The 20,173-nt window shown below is 44.0% G+C and overlaps 1 protein-coding gene across 1 annotated transcript in view; it reads left to right on the top strand.

The window, feature by feature from the left end:
* The window catches only part of TDRD3 (tudor domain containing 3), a 565,755-nt gene that overhangs the window by 278,790 nt on the left and 266,792 nt on the right, over positions 1-20,173 (top strand). The window contains exon 4 of the mRNA XM_082246772.1: positions 10,650-10,810. Coding sequence (XP_082102898.1) covers positions 10,650-10,810 — 161 coding nt within the window. The remainder of the gene's footprint in view (positions 1-10,649; positions 10,811-20,173) is intronic.

Here is a 20,173-nt window from a genome sequence, read left to right as displayed (position 1 = left end):
AAGCCTAAACATCCAAAGGAGGTGAGATTGCATTCTCTGGATGTTGTTCGGGCGATTAGGGTTTACCTTAAATCGACTGAGTCTTTTCGAAAGACGGACTCCTTGTTTGTTCTTCCAGAGGGTCCTCGGAAGGGCATGGCGGCTTCCGCCTCTACCATTGCCAAATGGATCAGGCAGACCATTGAACAGGCCTATGCCTTGCAGGGGAAGGTTCCCCCTGTGCCTGTGAAGGCGCACTCTACTAGATCTCTGAGTACGTCTTGGGCCTGTCGTCATGGGGCTTCTGTAGCCCAGGTGTGTAAGGCGGCGACTTGGTCGACCGTACACACTTTCACAAAATTCTACAAAGTAGATGTTCAGGCATCGGCGGATGCTTCCTTTGGCCGCAAGGTTCTTAGTGCGGCTGTTCCCTAGGGTCCCTTGTTGGGGACTCCTGGCTGTTGGGATAAGTTTTGTATCCCCTGGTTTTTTGTCTTTTCCTGGGTTGTTGCTCCTGTTGAGCACTTATTTTTGCTGTTGCCCAGCTGGTTTCCTTCCTTTGGTAAGGTTCCTTTCTTTGATGTGGAGACTGCGTTGCCTTTCGGCGCGGATGCGTTTCCCACCCCTCATGTTTGCACTGCTTTGGGACGTCCCCATATGTGACGAATATGAAGAGGCGGCGACTGTCGGAGGACGTAAGAGAAAACGGAATTTTTGTAAAATCTTACCTGTAAAATTCCTTTCTCTGAGTCCTCCGACAGTCGCCGCCCCCGCCCCTCTTTTGGGGTTTGAATGTATACTCTACTGCTATTCCACTAAAACTGAGATATGGTTGCAGGAAGTAGGAGGGTATTGACTGAGGGGACCACCCCTTGAGGGTGGGATATGTTAAAGCTTTATTGTTAACATATTCTGTTGCCTAGCTACTCCTTCGGAGCAAAGTCTAATACCCCCATATGTGACGAATATGAAGAGGCGGCGACTGTCGGAGGACTCAGAGAAAGGAATTTTACAGGTAAGATTTTACAAAAATTCCGTTTTTCTGCCTAGTATCCTACTCCTGTAGGGGGCATTATAACCAATGGTCAAGAATCCTAGGGAGCTGTGTCCGTCAATGAATGCAGAGAAATGGATTTTACGGTGAGTGAAAATTCCAATTTTTCAATGTAAAGAATCTCTTTAAGTTTTTTTAGACTTGTTAAAAATATATAAAAACGTTGTCCATAGGCTGGGCACAGGTACACATTTAGTGGATGTGACAGTCAACTGAGAGGCAGTAGTTGTCCTGAATAATATGGATTCTGCCCAGCAAGTGACCAATCATCTTGTTTAAAGTCAGTGAAAATGTCAGTAATGCAATCCCCAATAAAATGTTACTGCAGTTATTAAATTCAATTCCTTTCTTGTCAGTCTACCAAGATTAGGAAAAGTGAATATGCTTTTTATACAATGCAAGTGAGAGCCCTGCTCACAATGGCTTTCAAATTGATTTGAGCTATACAAGGTTAAAGTGTGTTGCGGCATTCAAAAAGAACATTAAACTATTCATAACTTCTAGTAGGAAATGCATGCACTGTGTTCAGCTGAGTAGTTACTGGTAATCATTTCAGAGTGCTCATGTAGCAAAGCTTTGCTAAAACTCTGTTAAAGTGGAATTGCAGGCAAAAAATAAAACGTGACTTTGTTTTATACTTAACAAGTGATCACCTTTCTTATGATACATGTTTGCATATTTCTGTATGTTGCTTTAAAATTTACCTTTTGATCATGTAAGTTTGCAGACTTCAGCTTTAGTTCCGTTTCAGGGCAGACTACGCTGCATTGCTGCATAGGAATTTTCTTTAGGCTACGTTCACATGTGGGCGTAGCGGATCACGGGCAAAATCACCTCGATTCTGCCCGCGATCCGGAATCATTGCAAATCGCGGGACGCCTGTGTGATGCCCGTGATTTGCAATGGCACCACAAACGCTGTGCCATGTTGCCGCGTTTTCCGCCTGCCGAATCGCAGTAACATCGCGCAAACAGAGTCACGGGACGCATGGCGCACAAAAGAAGCTCCTGTACCTTTTTGGGCATCATGCGTCCCGCGATTCTGTTTGCGCGATGTTACCCCGATTCGGCAGGCGGAAATCGCGGCAACATCGCACAGCGTTTGGAGTGCCATTGCAAATCACGGGCATTGCACAGGCATCCCGCGATTTGCAATGATTCTGGATCGCGGGCAGAATCGCAGTGATTCTGCCTGTGATCCGCTACGCCCACATGTGAACATAGCCTTAGTAGTGTTGGCCCTGTGCACCTACTTTCCCCCTAACCTCCTTCTCTGCTGTTACTTGTGTATTCCTGTCCTGATCAGCTACTTCTATCCTCCCATGTGAGTTGCCCTGGGAATTAGAGTGACACGTAGGCATACTTCACTTTTGCTTTTGACGAGGATGTATCGGCTGTTTAACCCTTTCGCTGCCAAAGTCGTTTTTGCATTTTCTTGCACACATGCATAAAATAATTAATGTTAGGCCTGAAGATTACATTACCCCCCCCCCCCCCCCAAAGCATTATATATTTTCTGAAAGCAGACACCCTAGAGAATAAAATAAAGGTAGTTCTAACTTTTTATGTCACACAATATTACTGCAAATTTCAGTTAAAGATTCAATTAAAAAGTTAATTTTAGCACACACAAATGCAATAAATTACCCGCTTATTTGGTTAAATATAAAAGATGAGGTTGCATCGAGTAGATGGACACTCAACATGTCAAACCTTAAATTTGCAAGCGCCCTTGAAATGGAGAAAAACTTTATTACCCTATATTATCAATAGGAGGCACTTTGAAACCCCCCTATAGGTCATCAGTTTAGTGTTCCAAAGGAGGTCTGGTGCTAGAAGTATTGCTCTTACTCCAGAGTGCGTGGTGATATCTAACATCCTTTTCATGCGTAGACACTCCAGATGCATGCTTTTACGTCCGTACTTGCATATATGTGGGAGTGGGGGGGCCTAAAAAACATTTTTATGTTTTTTTTTTTTTTTTTACAATTTACAAAAATTATAAAACATTTCCTTTTTTACTTTTTTTTGTTCTTTCTTTTCATCACATAGGCAACAAAAAGTCCCCTATGTGACGATTTATTTTGAGACAGGTTCTCTTTAATGAGACATCGCTTTGTATTAAATTCTTTCCCTGCTATGCTGGCTGAGGACATTGAGAGGCCGACCCAGAAGTGACATTGATCATGTCGATGTTTGGGTCAGCAACAAGGAGGGGAGAAGAGCGGATGCATGTCCCCTCTGCTTCTTCCCCCTCTACCCGGCAGCAACTGCTATGTCGGTCCTGGGCCTGCAGATGGACAAGTGGAGCCCGGGATATATGGAGGGGGTGTGTGGAAGCAATCGGGCGGTAGCAACTACAAGTCTTAAAACAAGATATATAATTGTTTTTCATTTTTTTTGTGATTTGTACTATTGGAACCTGCTAAACAATGCTATGAGGATATATTTGCCTGTCTGGGGAGTTGAGCCTTTACCACTACCATTTGGGTCTGTGTGGATTGGCTTTTGTTTTGCAGGTTTTCTACTCCAGTATAAGTGTAAAGGAACGCAAAGCCAGAAGCAGGTTAAAGGCAGGTCAGAAGAATGGTGACGGCAGGTTAAATGCGCCTTTTAAAGATTTCTGAATGATCTCAGAAGCATCTCAAACTGATGTCAAGCTGATGCCTTTGACCCAAGCAAAAAGTACTGTAACACAGGCTCTAATCCTCTCAAATATGCAAGAAAATCATGTTTTAATTATTTTATATTCTTTTAACATTACATGCAATGGTGCAGTTTGATCCATGCTTATTTAATGTTTTATCATTTTTTTATCAGATATTTATGTACCACCAGTATAATACAGAGTACACCGAGAACCTGCAACATATTGCACACAGCACCACTGACAGTTAAATGCCTCTGCTATTCTCATACATACACTAAAGCTGCTTATCCCAGAACAAGTACACCAGCTTTAGTAAGCATTTGCAAAGCATTTGACCAATGTCATGCGTCTTTCCTTTTTTGTAAACCCAAGCGCCTTTAATTTCTGATGCAGGTGTGTTAAGCAAAGATTTTAATGTGAGTGCTAGCTGTAGCCTTACGCAAGTTTGTAGCAGATTTAAGCAATCTTTAAGATGTGCCAAAGCTTGCTGAGGCCCTGGGAAATCCACAGGATAGAAATCTGGAAGCAACCGTTAAATGGCAGAGTTGTTTAATGGTGCATACTGTTGAGGTTATCTTAGTTATCCTCGCTTTTATTTCTTGTAAGTCTATGCCCCAGAATAAGTGTGTGCTTATCAATTTCCCCCATGTAATCGGGTTTCAGTTCTATTTCTTTTCTATAAAAATATATGAAAATGGTGGCAATAGTGTAAAATATTTAAAGGCTGCATGTTCCCATTAACACCAATAAGCCATACCATTATGACCACTGACAGGTAAAATGAATAACATTGATTATATTGTTACAGTGGTATCTGAATGTGGGTGGGGTATATTAAGCTGCAAGTGAAAATGTTGTTCATGAAGTTGATGTCTTGAAAGCAGAAAAAATATATATTTAAGGATTTGACTGGCTTTGACAAAGGCCAAATTGCAATAGCTAGACAACAGAGGTCAGAACAGCTCCAAAACTGCAGCTCTTGTAGGATGTTTTTCGGTGTGCAGTGGTCTGAGGCTACCAAAAGTGGAATAAGGAAAGAAAACCAGAAAACTGGCATTAGGGTCATTGGCGGGAAAGTCTCATTGATACTCATGGGGAGCGAGGGCTGGCCCATTAAATCTAATCAAATAGAAGAGCTACTGCATCTCAAATTGCTAAAAAAGTTAAAGTAGAACTATAGGCAAAATCTTTTTTCATTTTAGATAGAGTAAGGGAGGGTTATAACCCCTTTTGGTTTATTTTTTTGGCCATCTGTGCCTCACTGGGGAGATTTACCATCACTTCCTGTCCATAGGCAAAACAGGAAGTGAGAGGAAATCCCTGTAAAATAAGGGAATTCCTTTGGGACTTTCATGCCATCAAAACTAGCGTCCCCATTGGAAAATTGTCCCTCTATTACTTTTCTAGGGACAGCTCAAATTTTTACCCTTCAATGCTGATGATAAACGGCACAAATAGAGAGGGTTAATCTCCCTACCTAATGAGGGCACAGACAGCAATACAAACTGATAGGTTTTCTAATCCCCCTCCACTCTATCCAAAGCTAAAGAACAAGTTTTGTGTTGTGTTTAAAACCACACTCATGCCATTCTTAATTATGCAAAATCATATCAGTGGGAAAGTTGTAAAAAAAAAACAGTGAATCAGTAGTGAAACAATAACAAATATACCAACCAAGACCCTGCCTAGAGGATCTGTGTGAAAGTGTACAGCTCTTTTTTTTTTGCACAATGCTAATGAAAAAAACAATGTCCTATCAAAATATATCACATATGAAAAACCACATCTAAAAACACACGTAACAGGTGTGCCAACTATTGTGAATAATGTCTATATTAAATATACTTCAAACTGCTTGTCAAATGTTTCCAATCACTACATGACTGTGGAATCTTGAAATTATATGCAAAACTCTTAAAACCAAATCTTCAAACGATAAACACCACCAAGTGAGTCCACCACCAGCTGAATTAAATAGTATCTGCTGGAAACCCATCTAGTAAAGCTTTTTACTCTGAGAGTAATGAATCATCAGACCATCCATCCTTACATCAGGGGAAAAGAAAGAAGAGTTCCCATAGTGTAAATCCATATAATATCATGTTTATTAAAAAAATATGTTAAAAATTGAAGAAATTGATAAATTAATTTATGAAAAATATGAAAAACAGCTAACACAAAATCAACCAACAGTGATTCATAGAAACAATAATAATACAGTGTAGCGCTAAACATATGAATAACTAGTGAAAAACATGTGTCCACAAACAATATTATACGGATAGTGTCCAGGATGAATTATGGTGAATAAGATCCCCCCCAAAAATACAAGTCCAAATAAATCCAAGTGCAAAATACTGTGAAAGATGTTCCTTCCAGTGACACCCAGGGAAAGTGTAGGATGGGGACACCACAGTGCACAAATGATCAAAGCAGCTTACCAGAGCGCCATGGCTACTCAAATAAATGAGAAAGCCTCTCCCAGCATGTAGATAAACAACCATTCATCAGTGAATCCAAGAAGGTGGGTGATACCTCTTGATCTCTCTTAATCACTCTGTTTGGTCAGATAAACTTATGGAGGGAAATGAAGACAAAGGACCATAGTGTAATCCCGTAAACCACATAAAGTATATTTATTTAAAAGCACTACTCCCAATATAGAAGACAAATGCAGGCACATAAAGTAGAAGCTGAAGGGTTCAATCGCGGCATCCCGCATGTATCCAAACAACATTTACAGCAGTAAAGGAGGCCGGCTCCGTAAGGGGGCGTGCGGACGTTACGTCTTGAGTCGCCAACGTTTCGTCATCAAAAGACGTCGTCGTTTTTTTGGGATCTTATTCACCATAATTCATCCTGGACACTATCCGTATAATATTGTTTATGGATCAATTTCTTTCCCTAGTTATGCATATGTTTAGCACTACACTGTATTATTACAATGTAAAGTAGTGAGTGTATAGCTTGTATAACAATCTATGCCCCCTCAAAATAACTCCACACACAGCCATTAATGTCTAAACCGCTGGCAACAAAATAAGTACATCCCTAAGTGAAATTTTCCAAATTGGGCTCAATTAGCCATTTCCCCTCCTTGGTGTCATGTGACTCATTAGGGTTACAAGGTCTCAGGTGTGAACAGGGAGCAGGTGTGTTAAATTTGGTGTTATCACTTTCACTCTTACTGGTCACTGAAAGTTCATCATGGCACCTCATGGCAAAGAACTCTGAGGATCTAAAAAAAAAAGAATTGTTGCTCTACATAAATATGGCTTAGGCTACAAGAAGATTGCCAAGACCCTGAAACTGAGCTGCAGCACTGGTGGCCAAGACCATACAGCGGTTAAACGACAGGTTCCACTCAGAACAGGCCTTACCACGGTTGACCAAAGAAGTTTAATGCACGGGCTCACCATCTTATCCAGAGGTTGTCTTTGGGAAATAGACGTATGAGTGCTGCCAGCATTGCTGCAGAGATTGAAGAGGTGGGGTGTTAGCCTGTCAGTGCTCAGACACTGCATCAAATTGGTTTGCATGGCTGTCATCCCAGAAGAAAGCCTCTTCTAAAGATGATGCACAAAAAAGCCTGCAATCAGTTTGCTAAAGACAAGCAGGCTAAGGACATGGAGTACTGAAACCGCTGTCCTGTGGTCTGATAAGACCAAGATAAACATATTTGGTTTAGATGGTGTCAAGTGTGTGTGGCGGCAACCAGATGAGGAGTACAAAGACAAGTGTGTCTTCCCTACAGTCAAGCATGGTGATGGGAGTGTCATGGTCTGGGGCTGAATGAGTGCTGCCGGCACTGGGAAACTACAATTCATTGAGAGAACCATGAATGCCAACATGGTACTGTGACATACTGAAGCAGAGCATGATCCCCACCGTTAGGAGACTGGGCCGCAGGGCAGTATTCCAACATAACGATCACAAGCACACCTCCAAGACGGCCACTGCCTTGCTAAAGAAGCTGAGGGCCAAGCATGTCTCCAGACCTAAACCCTATTGAGCATCTGTGGGGCATCCTCAAATGGAAGGTGGAGGAGCGCAAGGTCTTGAACATCCCCCAGCTCTGTGATTTTGTCATGGAGGAGTGGAAGAGGACTCCAGTGGCAACCTGTGACGCTCTGGCGAACTCCATGCCACAGAGGGTTAAGACAGTGCTGGAAAATAATGGTGGAAACGCAAAATATTGACACTTTGGGCCCAATTTGGACATTTTGACTCAGGGGTGTACTGACTTTTGTTGCCAGCGGTTTATACATTAATGGCTGTGTGTTGAGTTATTTGAGGGGGACAGCAAATTTATGCTGTTATACAAGCTGTACACTCACTACTTTATATTGTAGCAAAGTGTAATTTCTTCAGTGTTGTCACATGGATAGATATAATAAAATATTTACAAAAATGTGAGCGGTGTACTCACTTTTGTGAGATACTGTATGTCTTGTGGTAAATGTATTAGTTAGCACAACACAGTTGAATTACTTACCTTTTTTTATTTCTGATACATGTTTTGCATATTCTGCTCCATTGTTTTCCTTTTGCACAAAAATGTTTTATTTATTCAATTGTAGATAAATAAAGACGGTTTTAACCAGATTTAAATCATTTTAATTGCTTTAATTGCTACGAAGTCGTACTACTTCTAGCGCGACTTCGTAGCTAAAGTTGTTTGCGGCTTTCAGTGAGACTTGTCCCTCATTATAGAGGGAAGTCGCACTGAAGCTGGCTCAAAAGTAGTGCACAAACTACTTTTGAAGTCGCCGCAACTCAAGTCGCGGCAGTGGAAACGGGCCGAATTGAAATCAATGACTTTTGACTTGCTGTGCGACTTGACATGTGTCAAGTCGCACAGCAAGTCGCACTAGTGGAAACCGAGCCTAAGTGGCTTAGTTTGCCATTGGAAAGAATTGTATTCTGTGTACTGGCAGGTTTGAATCATTACATCTTGCTATTGAACCAACACTTGGTGAAGCAGGACTCATTCCTATGCATTCAGAAACATAGAACTAAACTGCGACTCCATTTTATGTCTGCTGTTCTTTGCAACATACCTGACATCTGTTATAAGACTTGAAAACACAGAACTTTAATAAAGATAAGTGATTAGAAGCTGTATTGTAGGTTATCTCAAATGTTGAGACTAAACATATGCTGAGTATAGCTTTATTTTAAGCTGGTACTTTAGTTGCATATCTGTAACATTTAAATACACTCTTTGAAATTCCTTCCCTGTAGGGTGATGCCTTTGTTGCTAACACGCTGCATGCGGTTAATGGTTTCAAAAAGACTTGGAATTATTTTGGCTTGCTGTGACCAAAATACATTTTGTTGAAAATGTAGTGAGATCCATCTCAAAGTTTTCTTCAGTATAAGTTATCTATTTTCATTTTAGGAATGGAAAGCGGCATCATTGTAGTACAATAATTCAGAGAAATTTAGTTTCAAAACTAAACGAAAAGTAAACTTTTGGCTATAGCTGTAAGTCCCCGTTCACACTGGGGCGACCTGGTCGCCTCACAGGTCGCCGTAGGTCGCCTTCCATAGGGAAGCTGCGGACCCGTTCTAATAGGAGCGACACAAGTCGCTCCGACTTAGAAAAAGGGTCCGGAGCTTCTTTGGGGCGACCCGGAGCAACCGTCATAGACTTCAATGTTATGAAGTCCGTGCCGGCCGCTCCGAGGTCGCGGCGCGCTGCTCGCACTGCGACCTCGGAGGTCGCCCCGGGAAGTCGGATCGCCCCAGTGTGAACGGGGCCTAAGTGTTCTACAGGCCAGCAACATTTCTAGTCATGTTCTTGGGGACCCCCTTTTTACCTTTGACCTAAGTGCGCATTAAGACCAGTGTCATCAATTTAAAGTGGCACTGTTTTTTATCATTTTTTTAAAGGATCTTCATGGCTGTAGCTTACTGGCAGTTATCCAGAAAGTGCACCTTTTAATTTTCTTAGGAATTTTCCTTATACCAAAAGCATGTTAAAATTCAAAAGTGCATTTAATTAGTAAGATCCAATAACAAAACAGTCAAGCATGTGAATTTTTAAATAGACTTTCTCTAGAAGAAAAAAAAAATACCTTAACCAAAAGTCTGCATATATGGAGGAATGCCGAGGCAAAGTTCAAACAGTTTGGGTAATGTTGGAGCTATCCACTAAGTTTAACCCCCCTCACATTCCTGTTGGCCCATCACTATAAGGATTTGCCTTACTGGCCAATAGGAATGAACAGGAAGCAAGAAGGGTGTAAAAGTTTTAACATTTCAGGAAGTTCCAGAGCTTTGCTAAGCTTACAGCTCAACCCTGCAGGTTACACTGTTAGAATGGCTCTCCCACTGTAATTATTGAGGCTCAGCTCGCTGTTTGACTGGCCCTGGCTTTGTTTCTTAGGACCGCTGGGACACATTTTGACAGCCAATGCTGTGTTTAAACTCAGCCACTGCTATACGTTTCCAGGGCCACTGTCATTGCTCCAAATACATGGAGAGACCAGCTATCAAACTGACAGCAGTGCACTGCAGACTGCACTGGAAAGAAGTTGTCCCTATGTAATGTGCAGGACCCTGCTGTCCATTTTAATGCAGGGTTAGAAAACACTGAAAGAGGCATGAAGCGAGAGTTTTCAGCCAAAACTGCACCCTTCCTCTTTAAACACAGCGCTCAAGGTGGAAGCCTGTTGTGGGTCTGCAGATTGCCAAGCATTGAAAATAATTTTGTGTCCCAATGATGTGTATAATGGTAAGGATGGCTGATCGGTTTATTACGTTACACATTTCAGAAGGTTCAAGGTTTTTTTTTTTTTTTTCTTCCTTATAATTTACATATGTATGTCCTATTTTGTCTGGAGTTACCCTGTAGGCATTTCAGTGTACTGTGTTTATTTACCTAATATGGGGACACAGGTGCCCGCAAATATATATTGCCATGTGTATTTGCTTTCTGATCACTTTTCCTTACTCCTTCCAGATAGATGGTCCGTGTGTTTTACAAATTCAGAAAATCCGTAATGTGTCTGCACCAAAAGACAATGAAGAGTCTCAGGCAGCTCCCAGAATGCTTCGTTTACAGATGACCGATGGCCATACAGCCTGCACAGCTATAGAGTTTAATTACCTGTCAAAAGTCAGGTAAGAGGTTTTCTTGCAGGAGAATAGTTTATATGGTTGCTTAGTGGAAAGTGAATGGTAACATGGCCTAGCACAAACCTCGTTTAATCATTTATTGGCTTGTGTTACTTAACCCGCAAAGCTGACCCTGTGTAGTTATCAGCTTTTGCTGGCTTCTTTCTTATTTTGTATGTTATGGCTAATTTTAAAAGTTATATTTCTTTTGTAAATCTAATGAATAATTTAAAACCACTACAAAAAGAATGAATTCATTTTCTAAATCAATAAGACAAAGCATATTAAGTGCATATATTAAGTGCATATTAAGAACATAGTGCTCACTTGACCTAATGACTTCTCATGGACAAGCCTGCCAGTATTATGGTGCGATATTATATCTGTGGCTTTTTTAATGCGTCACAATTTAATATTTAACAGTTATTTGCAATGAAAGTCCAAATGTTTCAGGTTTGCTTTATAATTTTAATCTTGTCTTCTACGTGATTAACCTTGTAAACATGTGTACCGTATATACTCAAGTATAAGCCGACCCGAGTATAAGCCGAGGCCCCTACTTTTACCACAAAAAGATGGGGAAAATGATTGACTCGAGTATAAGCCTAGGGTGAGAATGCAGGGCGGCGGGCATGGTACAGGAGAATGCAGGGCGGCGGGCATGGTACAGGAGAATGCAGTGTACTGGCATGGTACAGGAGAATGCAGGGTGACTGGCATGGTACAGGAGAATGCAGGGTGACTGGCATGGTGCAGGAGAATGCAGGGTGGCTGGCATGGTACAGGAGAATGCAGGGTGGCTGGCATGGTACAGGAGAATGCAGGGTGGCTGGCATGGTACAGGAGAATGCAGGGTACTGGCATGGTACAGGAGAATGCAGGGTACTGGCATGGTACAGGAGAATGCAAGGTACTAGCATGGTACAAGAGAATGCAGGGTACTGGCATGGTACAGGAGAATGCAGGGTGACTGGCATGGTGCAGGTGCATTTTAAAAATGGCGCCGCCCGGCGCATACATGTCATTGCGCACGCACCGCCGCCGCTCGTATACTTTTGGCTATTCCCGGCCTCTCCCGAGCGGCGGCGACGCGTGCGCAATGACATGTATGCGCCGGGCGGCGCCATTTTTAAAGCTTATGCACGTCGGAGCGGCCAGGGACTTTTTTTTTTTTTTTCTTGACTCGAGTATAAGCCGAGGGGGATGTTTTCAGCACAAAAAAATGTGCTGAAAAACTCGGCTTATACTCGAGTATATACGGTAATTGTTCTGTGTATATAACTTCCTGGTTTCAACATGGAACTGTTTGAAAAGTAAAAAAGTTTGTACACAAACAATACAAAAACACTTATGACAGTTGGGGGGGGGGGGGGGTATGGGTCCTCAGCAGTTTCGCCATTTCTTCAGTAATACCATTAATAACTCCTTCCCAAGCCTATTCTGACACTTTGCTCCTACATGTAAAAATCTAACTTTTTTGCAAAAAAATCACTTAGAACCCCCAAACATTATACATTTTTTTTAACAGAGAACCTTTAGAATAAAATGGTGTGTGTTGCAATTTTTATGTCACACTGTATTTGCACTGTAGTTTTTCAAATGCAATTTTTTTTGGAAAAAAAAAAACTCATTAATTAAAAGAAAATAAAACAATTAAGTTAGCCCACTTTTTTGTATTATGTGAAAGATGATGTTACACTGAGTAAATAACCTAACATAACAAGATATCTAACATGTCATGCGCTAAAATTGAGTCTGCCCATGGAATGGCCGCAAACTACGGTGCTTAAAAATCTCCATAGGCAACATTTTAAACGCCTTTACAGACTACCAGTTTAGAGGTACGCAGGAGGACTGGTGCTAGAATTATTGCTCTCGCTCTGACATTCGCAACAATAACTCACATGTGTGGTGCGATCATTGTTTACATTTGTGTGCAGGTGTACCATATGCATTCGCATTTGCGCGTGAGCACAGTGGGGTGGGTCGTTTTAAATTTTTGTTTTAATTTTACAGGGTTCGTACGGTCATGAAAATCCTGGAAAAGTCATGGGATTTTGACATGACACTTTCCAGGCCTGGAAAAGTCCTGGAAAATGACTAAACTTACTAAGTTTTGAAAAAGTCATGGAAAAGTGTTGTGCAACTTTTTAATTTTGTCTCTGGGCCCCCTGTATTTTGTGGGAGCGGGGGACAGTAAGTGGACTATTTTCTCTGTTTCGGGTTAAGGCGGATTAATCAGCCGCAGCGCTGAAGCCTGATCACTGGTCTCTTCAATATGAATAGACCGTGACAGGCTGGGAACCCTGCGGTGGATTGATTCGCTGAAACCTGAAACTGAGAGATCGTGCATTCACTGTCCCGCTCTCAGGGACGTACGGGGGGCGTGTACTGGGGGGTGTCAGGCCGACTGCTTCTCTCCCGTGCTGTGGTATGAGTTATGGAATGTAAAAGCCGACTGCCCGTACTGTGGAATGTGATATGGAATGTAAAAGCCGACTGCCCGTACTGTGGTATGTGATATGGAATGTAAAAGCCGACTGCCCGTACTGTGGTATGTGATATGGAATGTAAAAGCCGACTGCCCGTACTGTGGTATGTGATATGGAATGCGACTGCCCGTACTGTGGTATGTGCTATGGAATGTGACTGCCCGTACTGTGGTATGTGCTATGGAATGTAAAAGCCGACTGCCGGTACTGTGGTATGTGCGATGGAATGTAAAAGCCGACTGCCGGTACTGTGGTATGTGCTATAGAATGTAAAAGCCGACTGCCCATACTGTGGTATGTGCTATGGAATGCGACTGCCCGTACTGTGGTATGTGCTATGGAATGCGACTGCCCATACTGTGGAATGTGTTGTGGAATGTGGAAGCCGACTGCCCCTGTTGTGGAATGTGTTGTGGAATGTGTTGTGGAATGTGGAAGCCGACTGCCCCTGTTGTGGAATGTGTTGTGGAATGTGCTGTGGAATGTGCTGTGGAATGTGCTGTGGAATGTAGAAGCCGTCTGCCCCTGTTGTGGAATGTGCTGTGGAAATGGGGGTGCTCTTTTAGCCCCCCAGTGCTCTTTTAGCCCTCCCTGCTCTTAGCCCCCTCCATGCTCCACAGCCTTTGACCACCTCCTGTATCATGTCCACAGCCTTTGACCACCTCCTGTATCATGTCCACAGCCTTTGACCACCTCCTGTATCATGTCCACAGCCTTTGACCACCTCCTGTATCATGTCCACAGCCTTTGACCACCTCCTGTATCATGTCTGCAGCCTTTGACCACCTCCTGTATCATGTCCGCAGCCTCTAACCACCTCCTGTACCATGTCCACAGCCTTTGAAAATCTCCTGTACCATGTCCGCATCCTCTGACCACCTCCTGTATCATGTCCGCAGCCTCTAACCACCTCCTGTAACATGTCCACAGCCTTTGAAAATCTCCTGTACCATGTCCAAAGCCTCTGACCACCTCCTGTACCATGTCCACAGCCTCTAACCATCTCTTCTATCATGTCCGTAATCTCTGACCATCTCTTGTCTTTTATCATGTCTGGAGAGGAGTCAAAAGTGGGAGTGCTGTCGGGATGGGGATCACAGGAGAAGTCAGACATGTGTGGACTGGGGAGATGAAACTACAGGATAAAACCAGAGCATGGTGCACCTAAGAGGAGGTCAGTGACAGTGCTGCCCGGCCAGTCTGAGGGGGGGTCACTGATGTAAGGGGGCACTGTTATAAAGGTTCCTCCTTATATCAGGACCCCCCCTCCCTTCCTTAGTGCATTCTCTCTGTGGAAAGTGGTCTCTGGTCACCAGAGTCCCCCCTACATCAGAGTTCTCAGCTTTTTCACCCGTGCGCCTGAAGTGACACCCGCTCCCAGCTGTGGCAGTGGTGCTTCCATCTCATCCACTGTAAAACAAGGGACCATTTTGAGTCGCGCTGTATCCAGAAACGAAACCCTAACTGCAGAGGTACTGTACACTACAAAAATTGTCATTTATTTTAGTGAAAATATGCTGGGTGTGACATGGGTTTTCTTCTTATTTAACATGTATACATAGACATTTCATGAAACTTTAGGTCATGAATATTTACGTGAAGTCATGGAAAAGTCATGGAATTTTCTTGGTAAACATGTGTATGAACCCTGATTTTAGGACTGCAACTAGCGATTTATTTCATAATCGATTAGTTGGCCGATTATTGTTTTGATCTAATGGATAATAACCTTAAAGTGTGGTGTACAATTTATTTAATATGTAAAGTTTAAAAAAAAAACAATTTATTCTTAAATATAAATAACCAACTATAAGAGTCGGTTCACACTAGCGCGACTTGTCAGCCTGACAAGTCGCGCTCCCTCGCGGTCCGTTGACCACTACAGGACCCGTTCTAATAGGAGCGACACAAGTCGCTCCGACTTAGAGAAAGGGTCCTGTACTACTTCGGGGCAACCTCGGAGCGACTTGCATAGACTTCCTTTATGTGAAGTCCCTGCAAGTCGCTCCGAAGTCATGGTGCATGGTAATGCACAAGTCGCTCCCGAAGTAGTAAGGAGTCGTGTCGCCTCAGTGTGAACCAGCTCTTAATCACCTAAGAATAACAGACAGAAGAGATATACTGTATATACTGTTATAGGTTGAATCAGGTAAATATCATCAGACTCGGAGATCAAATTTTTTATTTAAAGATATAAAAAAGTCTTTTTATTGTTCATCGACAGACGCAGCTCCATATTTTCATTACCATTGGGTTATGCTCCTCCAATCAGGAATAGGCACTAGGCAGGAAAAAAACTTTACCACGTACATGGGGCTGTCCCTGCAGGCATAACCCCACACACTCTGCTTCAGATTGCAGTTTGTTTCTGCCTAGTTTAGGAATAGGACCTAGCTCCTTGCTGGGACTTTGGTCTTAGCTGTAAATAGGGAATTTTTATTATTTTGTGATTTTTTTTTTATTTTCACTATTTAGTTCCTGGAGAACTACAAGCAACAGCTGGCTGTGGTTTCGGACTGGATAATCTAGATCCTTAAGGTCTCCCAGCCTGGCCAGTGAGTGTGAGCACGTTATAGTCCAGAACTAGGCCTCGCCACGACAGTGCCCCATTGGATGGGGGCGAACCTGCGAGTGAACCATCTTGCTGGGACATCATCTACCTGGAACGCCCTGAGTCGTGGCGTACCCACTGGCTGACCGCACCCCATCCCAGGTGGAAGGCGATCTGTTTCAGGGTGTTGCCCACCTGGTATCGTGGTATGGTGAGTAATTGTCCCCTCAAAACCTCTAGCGGTCTAATTGTATTACATGTGCAGCCATTTTCTGTTAGTTCCCCATAGGAATGCATGGAGCAGCCATTTTCCTGTGGTCCATGATCGCTGGACAGGCGAGCGGCATGGCACTTTGTCTAGCAAAGACACATGCATCCTTTTTCCTGTGTAGATTAGTTTCACTTTAGTTTTCATAGAGCATGCTGGCAGTATCATGAGCGGATCTGTAACGTTTTTCTGGGGTTCCCTGTGGGTTTTCCTTGTACACTCTGCTATTAGATTGTACTACCCTGGGGTTTGGTAGCCTGCTCAGATAGCGGGGAGATCGCGATTTGGCGACTCTTAAAGGGACAACTGCACTTTTTTTTCTTACCAGTGAGAAATGGAGTTCCAGTATAAAATTTCTCCTACAGGTGCTGCTGCGGACCCTTCTGGGTCACAGTCACAGCCCAATCTCACAGCATTGATGTCAAAAGTAGATTTTGTAATTACAAGTGTTGCCAGCCGCAAAATCCCTCTGCCTTCACCTCCATCGGCAGTGTCTTCAGATGTGAACTGAGATATGACCACCGCAGATGCAGCCCACCCTACAGGGTCGGTGTCTTCACATTCTGATGGTGAAGAGGACCTGTCCTTGTCAGCCACAGCGCACGAACGTGTCTTGGTGGAAGCTCTTATAGTTTCAGTGCGGGAAACTCTAAAATTGGCTGATGAGTCTATAGCGTCGGGTAAGCAGATTTTTTTTGGCTCCCTCAAATCCCAGAAGTCAGGCAAGGTTTTCCCTTGTCCCGCTATGGTGCCTAAGCGTTTTAAACGCTGTTACCCTTTTGCAGATGCAGTATCCACTAGGTGGACTGTACCACCAAAGGTGGATCACCCACTTTTCAGGCTAAATAAGTTTACTGTGGTTCCGGTGGAGGAATCACCGACTTTTGCTGACCCCGTGGATAGACAGAGTCCCTATCTCGCCATTTACTCGTGATAGTGGGTTCCATATTGAAAACTACTTTTGTGAACATTCTGGTGTCACAGACGGTTACTGAATGGGTGAAGCTATTAAAAGCAAACTTGGAATCTGAACGGCTCTCCCCTGTGGTACTTGAACTAATTGACCAGCTGGCTCAAGCCCTGGTGTTCATGTGTGATACCTCCCTGGATGCAGCTCCACTAGTGGCCAGGGTGTCGGCAGTGGAGATTGCTACTAGACGCATGGTGTGGCTAAAAAGCTGGTCTGCGGCCCAGGCTTCCAAAAAGGCCTTGGCTGATCTCCCCTTTACAGGGAAAAAGTTGTTTGGATGCTCTCTGAATTAGTTGATTAAAGGTCTCACTGGGGGAAGAGTACTCTTCTTCCTCAAATCTTTAAGGGTAAGGCGCCACGTTCTATGCGGGGCCTACCTTCTCTGCTCATAAGCGGATTTTTCGTGCCTCCGGGTTGCAAGAGCAAGGTAAACCGTTCAGGTCTTCTGGGGGTTCCAAAAAGATATGGTCGGGAAAATCAAAGGCAGGTCTGTCTGGATCTGCAGACAAATCTTCATCTGCATGAAGGGGTGCCCTCATCAGTTTCTGGGGTGGGGGAACGTCTTTGCTTATTTCCGGAACCATAGACTACCTTGATTCGAAATTCCGGTCTCGACCGTCGGGCAGGTTTTTCCCGTCCACTCTTCACCTATCTCCAGATCGGTTAAAGGACTTGTGAGGGGCGGTACACGATTTGTTGTCGCTAAGAGTGATTGTGTCAGTTCCCTCCCAGGAATGTTTTTGGGTTTTATTCAAACCTGTTCACCGTGCCCAGAAAGAATGGCAAAGTGTGTCCCATCCTGGACCTTAAGGCCCTGAACCGCTCTGTGTGTGTACAGAAGTTTTGGATGGAATCCATCTGCACGGTAGTGGCATCACTACACCAGGGAGGTTTTTTGGCCTTAATAGATATCAAGGACTCATATCTACACATTCCTATCTACGCTGGACACCAGTGGTTTCTTCGCTTTGCAGTAGCAGAAGGGCATTATCAATTTGTGGCATTACCCTTTGGTGGTCTCGCCTCCACCCCCGGGTTTTGATGAAGGTACTGGTCCCAGTGTTGGCATTGCTGCGTCAATGGGGGATTGCAATACTGGGGTACTTAGACAATTTCCTATTAATAGGGGACTCTCATTCAGCCCTGATGGGCGACCTCACGATCACTGTCCAAACCCTGAAGGAGTTCGGGTGGACCATCAATTTCAAGAAATCCGCCCTGATACCTTCCTGGAGATTGCATTATCTGGGCCGGACTCTGGACTCTGCCTTGGCGGGGTTCTTTCTTACCCCGGACAACCTGCGAAAGTTGCAGGAGGCGATTCGGTTACTGTTGGGAACCGATCTGCCCTCTCTGAGAACCTGCATGCGGGTATTGGGTCTGATGGTATCAACCTTCAAAGGCGGTTCCGTTTTCTCAGTTCCATACAAGACCTTTACAAAATGAGATTCTTGTCAAGTGGAACAAGGATCCAAAGTCCCTGGACACTGATTCGGTTGAGCCAAAACACACAATTTGCTCTGTTGTGGTGGCTTCAGTCACCAGCACTATGCCAGGGCAAGTCCTTGCTCCTGTTGTTTTAGATGGTGGTAACCACGGACGCCAGCCTGTTAGGCTGGGGTGGGGTGCTGGGGAAGCTCTGTGCCCAGGGAACCTGGACAGCAGAGGAGTCCAAACTGTCGATAAATGTTTTGGAGCTCAGAGCGATAAAGCTTTGTCTGAAACAATGGACGACTCGTCTGCAAGATTGTCCGGTTCGGATTCAATTGGACAATGCCACGGCTGTGGCTTACATCAATCACCAGTTAGGCACCAAGAGTGTCTTAGCGGCCATGGAGGTGACCGATATTCTGGCCTGGGCGGAACAGGGTGGAACAGTTTGTTTCAGCTCTTTCTGTGGTGCACATCCAAGGTGTGGAAAACTGGCAAGCGGATTATCTGCATCATCAGGTGCTTAACCAAGGGGAGTGGTCCCTACACCCGGAGGTGTTTCATCTTCTGTGTGTTCGGTGGGGAACGCCCGAGGTTGATCTGTTTGCTTCTCGTCTCAACAAGAAGGTGCAGAGGTTCGTAGCCAGGTCTCGTGATCCTCTGGCCAACACCACGAATGCACTGGTGGCTTCTTGTGGTCAGTATCTGCTGATTTATACTTTCCCTCTGTTAACACTTCTGCCAAGACTTCTACGCAGGGTAGACATGGAAAAAATTCCAGTCATTCTGGTGGCCCCAGACTAGCCTTGGTACGCAGACCTGGTAAGGTCGGTCGCCGATGCTCCTTGGAGACTTCCTCTCAGGGAAGATCTGCTGTCTCAAGGCCCGATCTTCCATCCTGTTGTACAGTCGCTGGCTTTCTAACGGCATGGCTGTTGAAAGCCAGGTGTTGAAAGATAGAGGTCTTTCTGACTCTGTGATTCCTATGCTGTTGAAGGCTAGGAAGTTGATCTCCAGGAAGATATATCATCGTACATGGAAATCGTACATTTCATGGTGTGAATCGCTAAAGGTGCATGCGTGTGGGAGCCGCTGTTTCTGACACGCACTCTGAAGGTCCGGCACTGTAAGCTGCACCATCAGGGAGCATTCACTGATGATGTCATCGGCTGCATGCACTCTGAATATCTTCTAAACTGTGCAAGTTTAGGAGATATTCACAGTGCCTACAGGTAAGCCCTATTATAGGCTTATCAGTAGGTGCAAGTGGTGTAAGGCTCGGTTTTCACTAGTGCGACTTGTGGTGCGACTTGACACATGTCAAGTCGCACAGCAAGTCAAAACCCATTGTTTTCAATGGGGCCCGTTTCCACTGCCGTGGCTTCAGTTGCGGCGACTTCAAAAGTAGATCGTGCACTACTTTTGAGCCGCCCTCAGTGCGACTTCTCTCTATATATGATGGACAAGTCTCACTGAAGCCGCAGTTTACTTTCGCTACGAAGTCGTGCTAGAAGTAGCACGACTTCGTAGCCGCACTAGTGGAAACCGAGGCTAACAGAGTTTACAACCACTTTAATGCTAAAGCAAGATTGTGTTTAATAACAATTTTTTCCATGGAAGCTTTGAAGCATGCTTTACAAACTCAAATGTTTTTATA

This window comes from Pelophylax lessonae (genome assembly GCF_965119305.1).
Source record: "Pelophylax lessonae genome assembly, chromosome: 2".
NCBI classification, from domain to species: Eukaryota; Metazoa; Chordata; class Amphibia; order Anura; family Ranidae; genus Pelophylax; species Pelophylax lessonae.
Note: the sequence above shows the minus strand (reverse complement) of the source record. Positions and strands in the feature narration are given on the sequence as shown.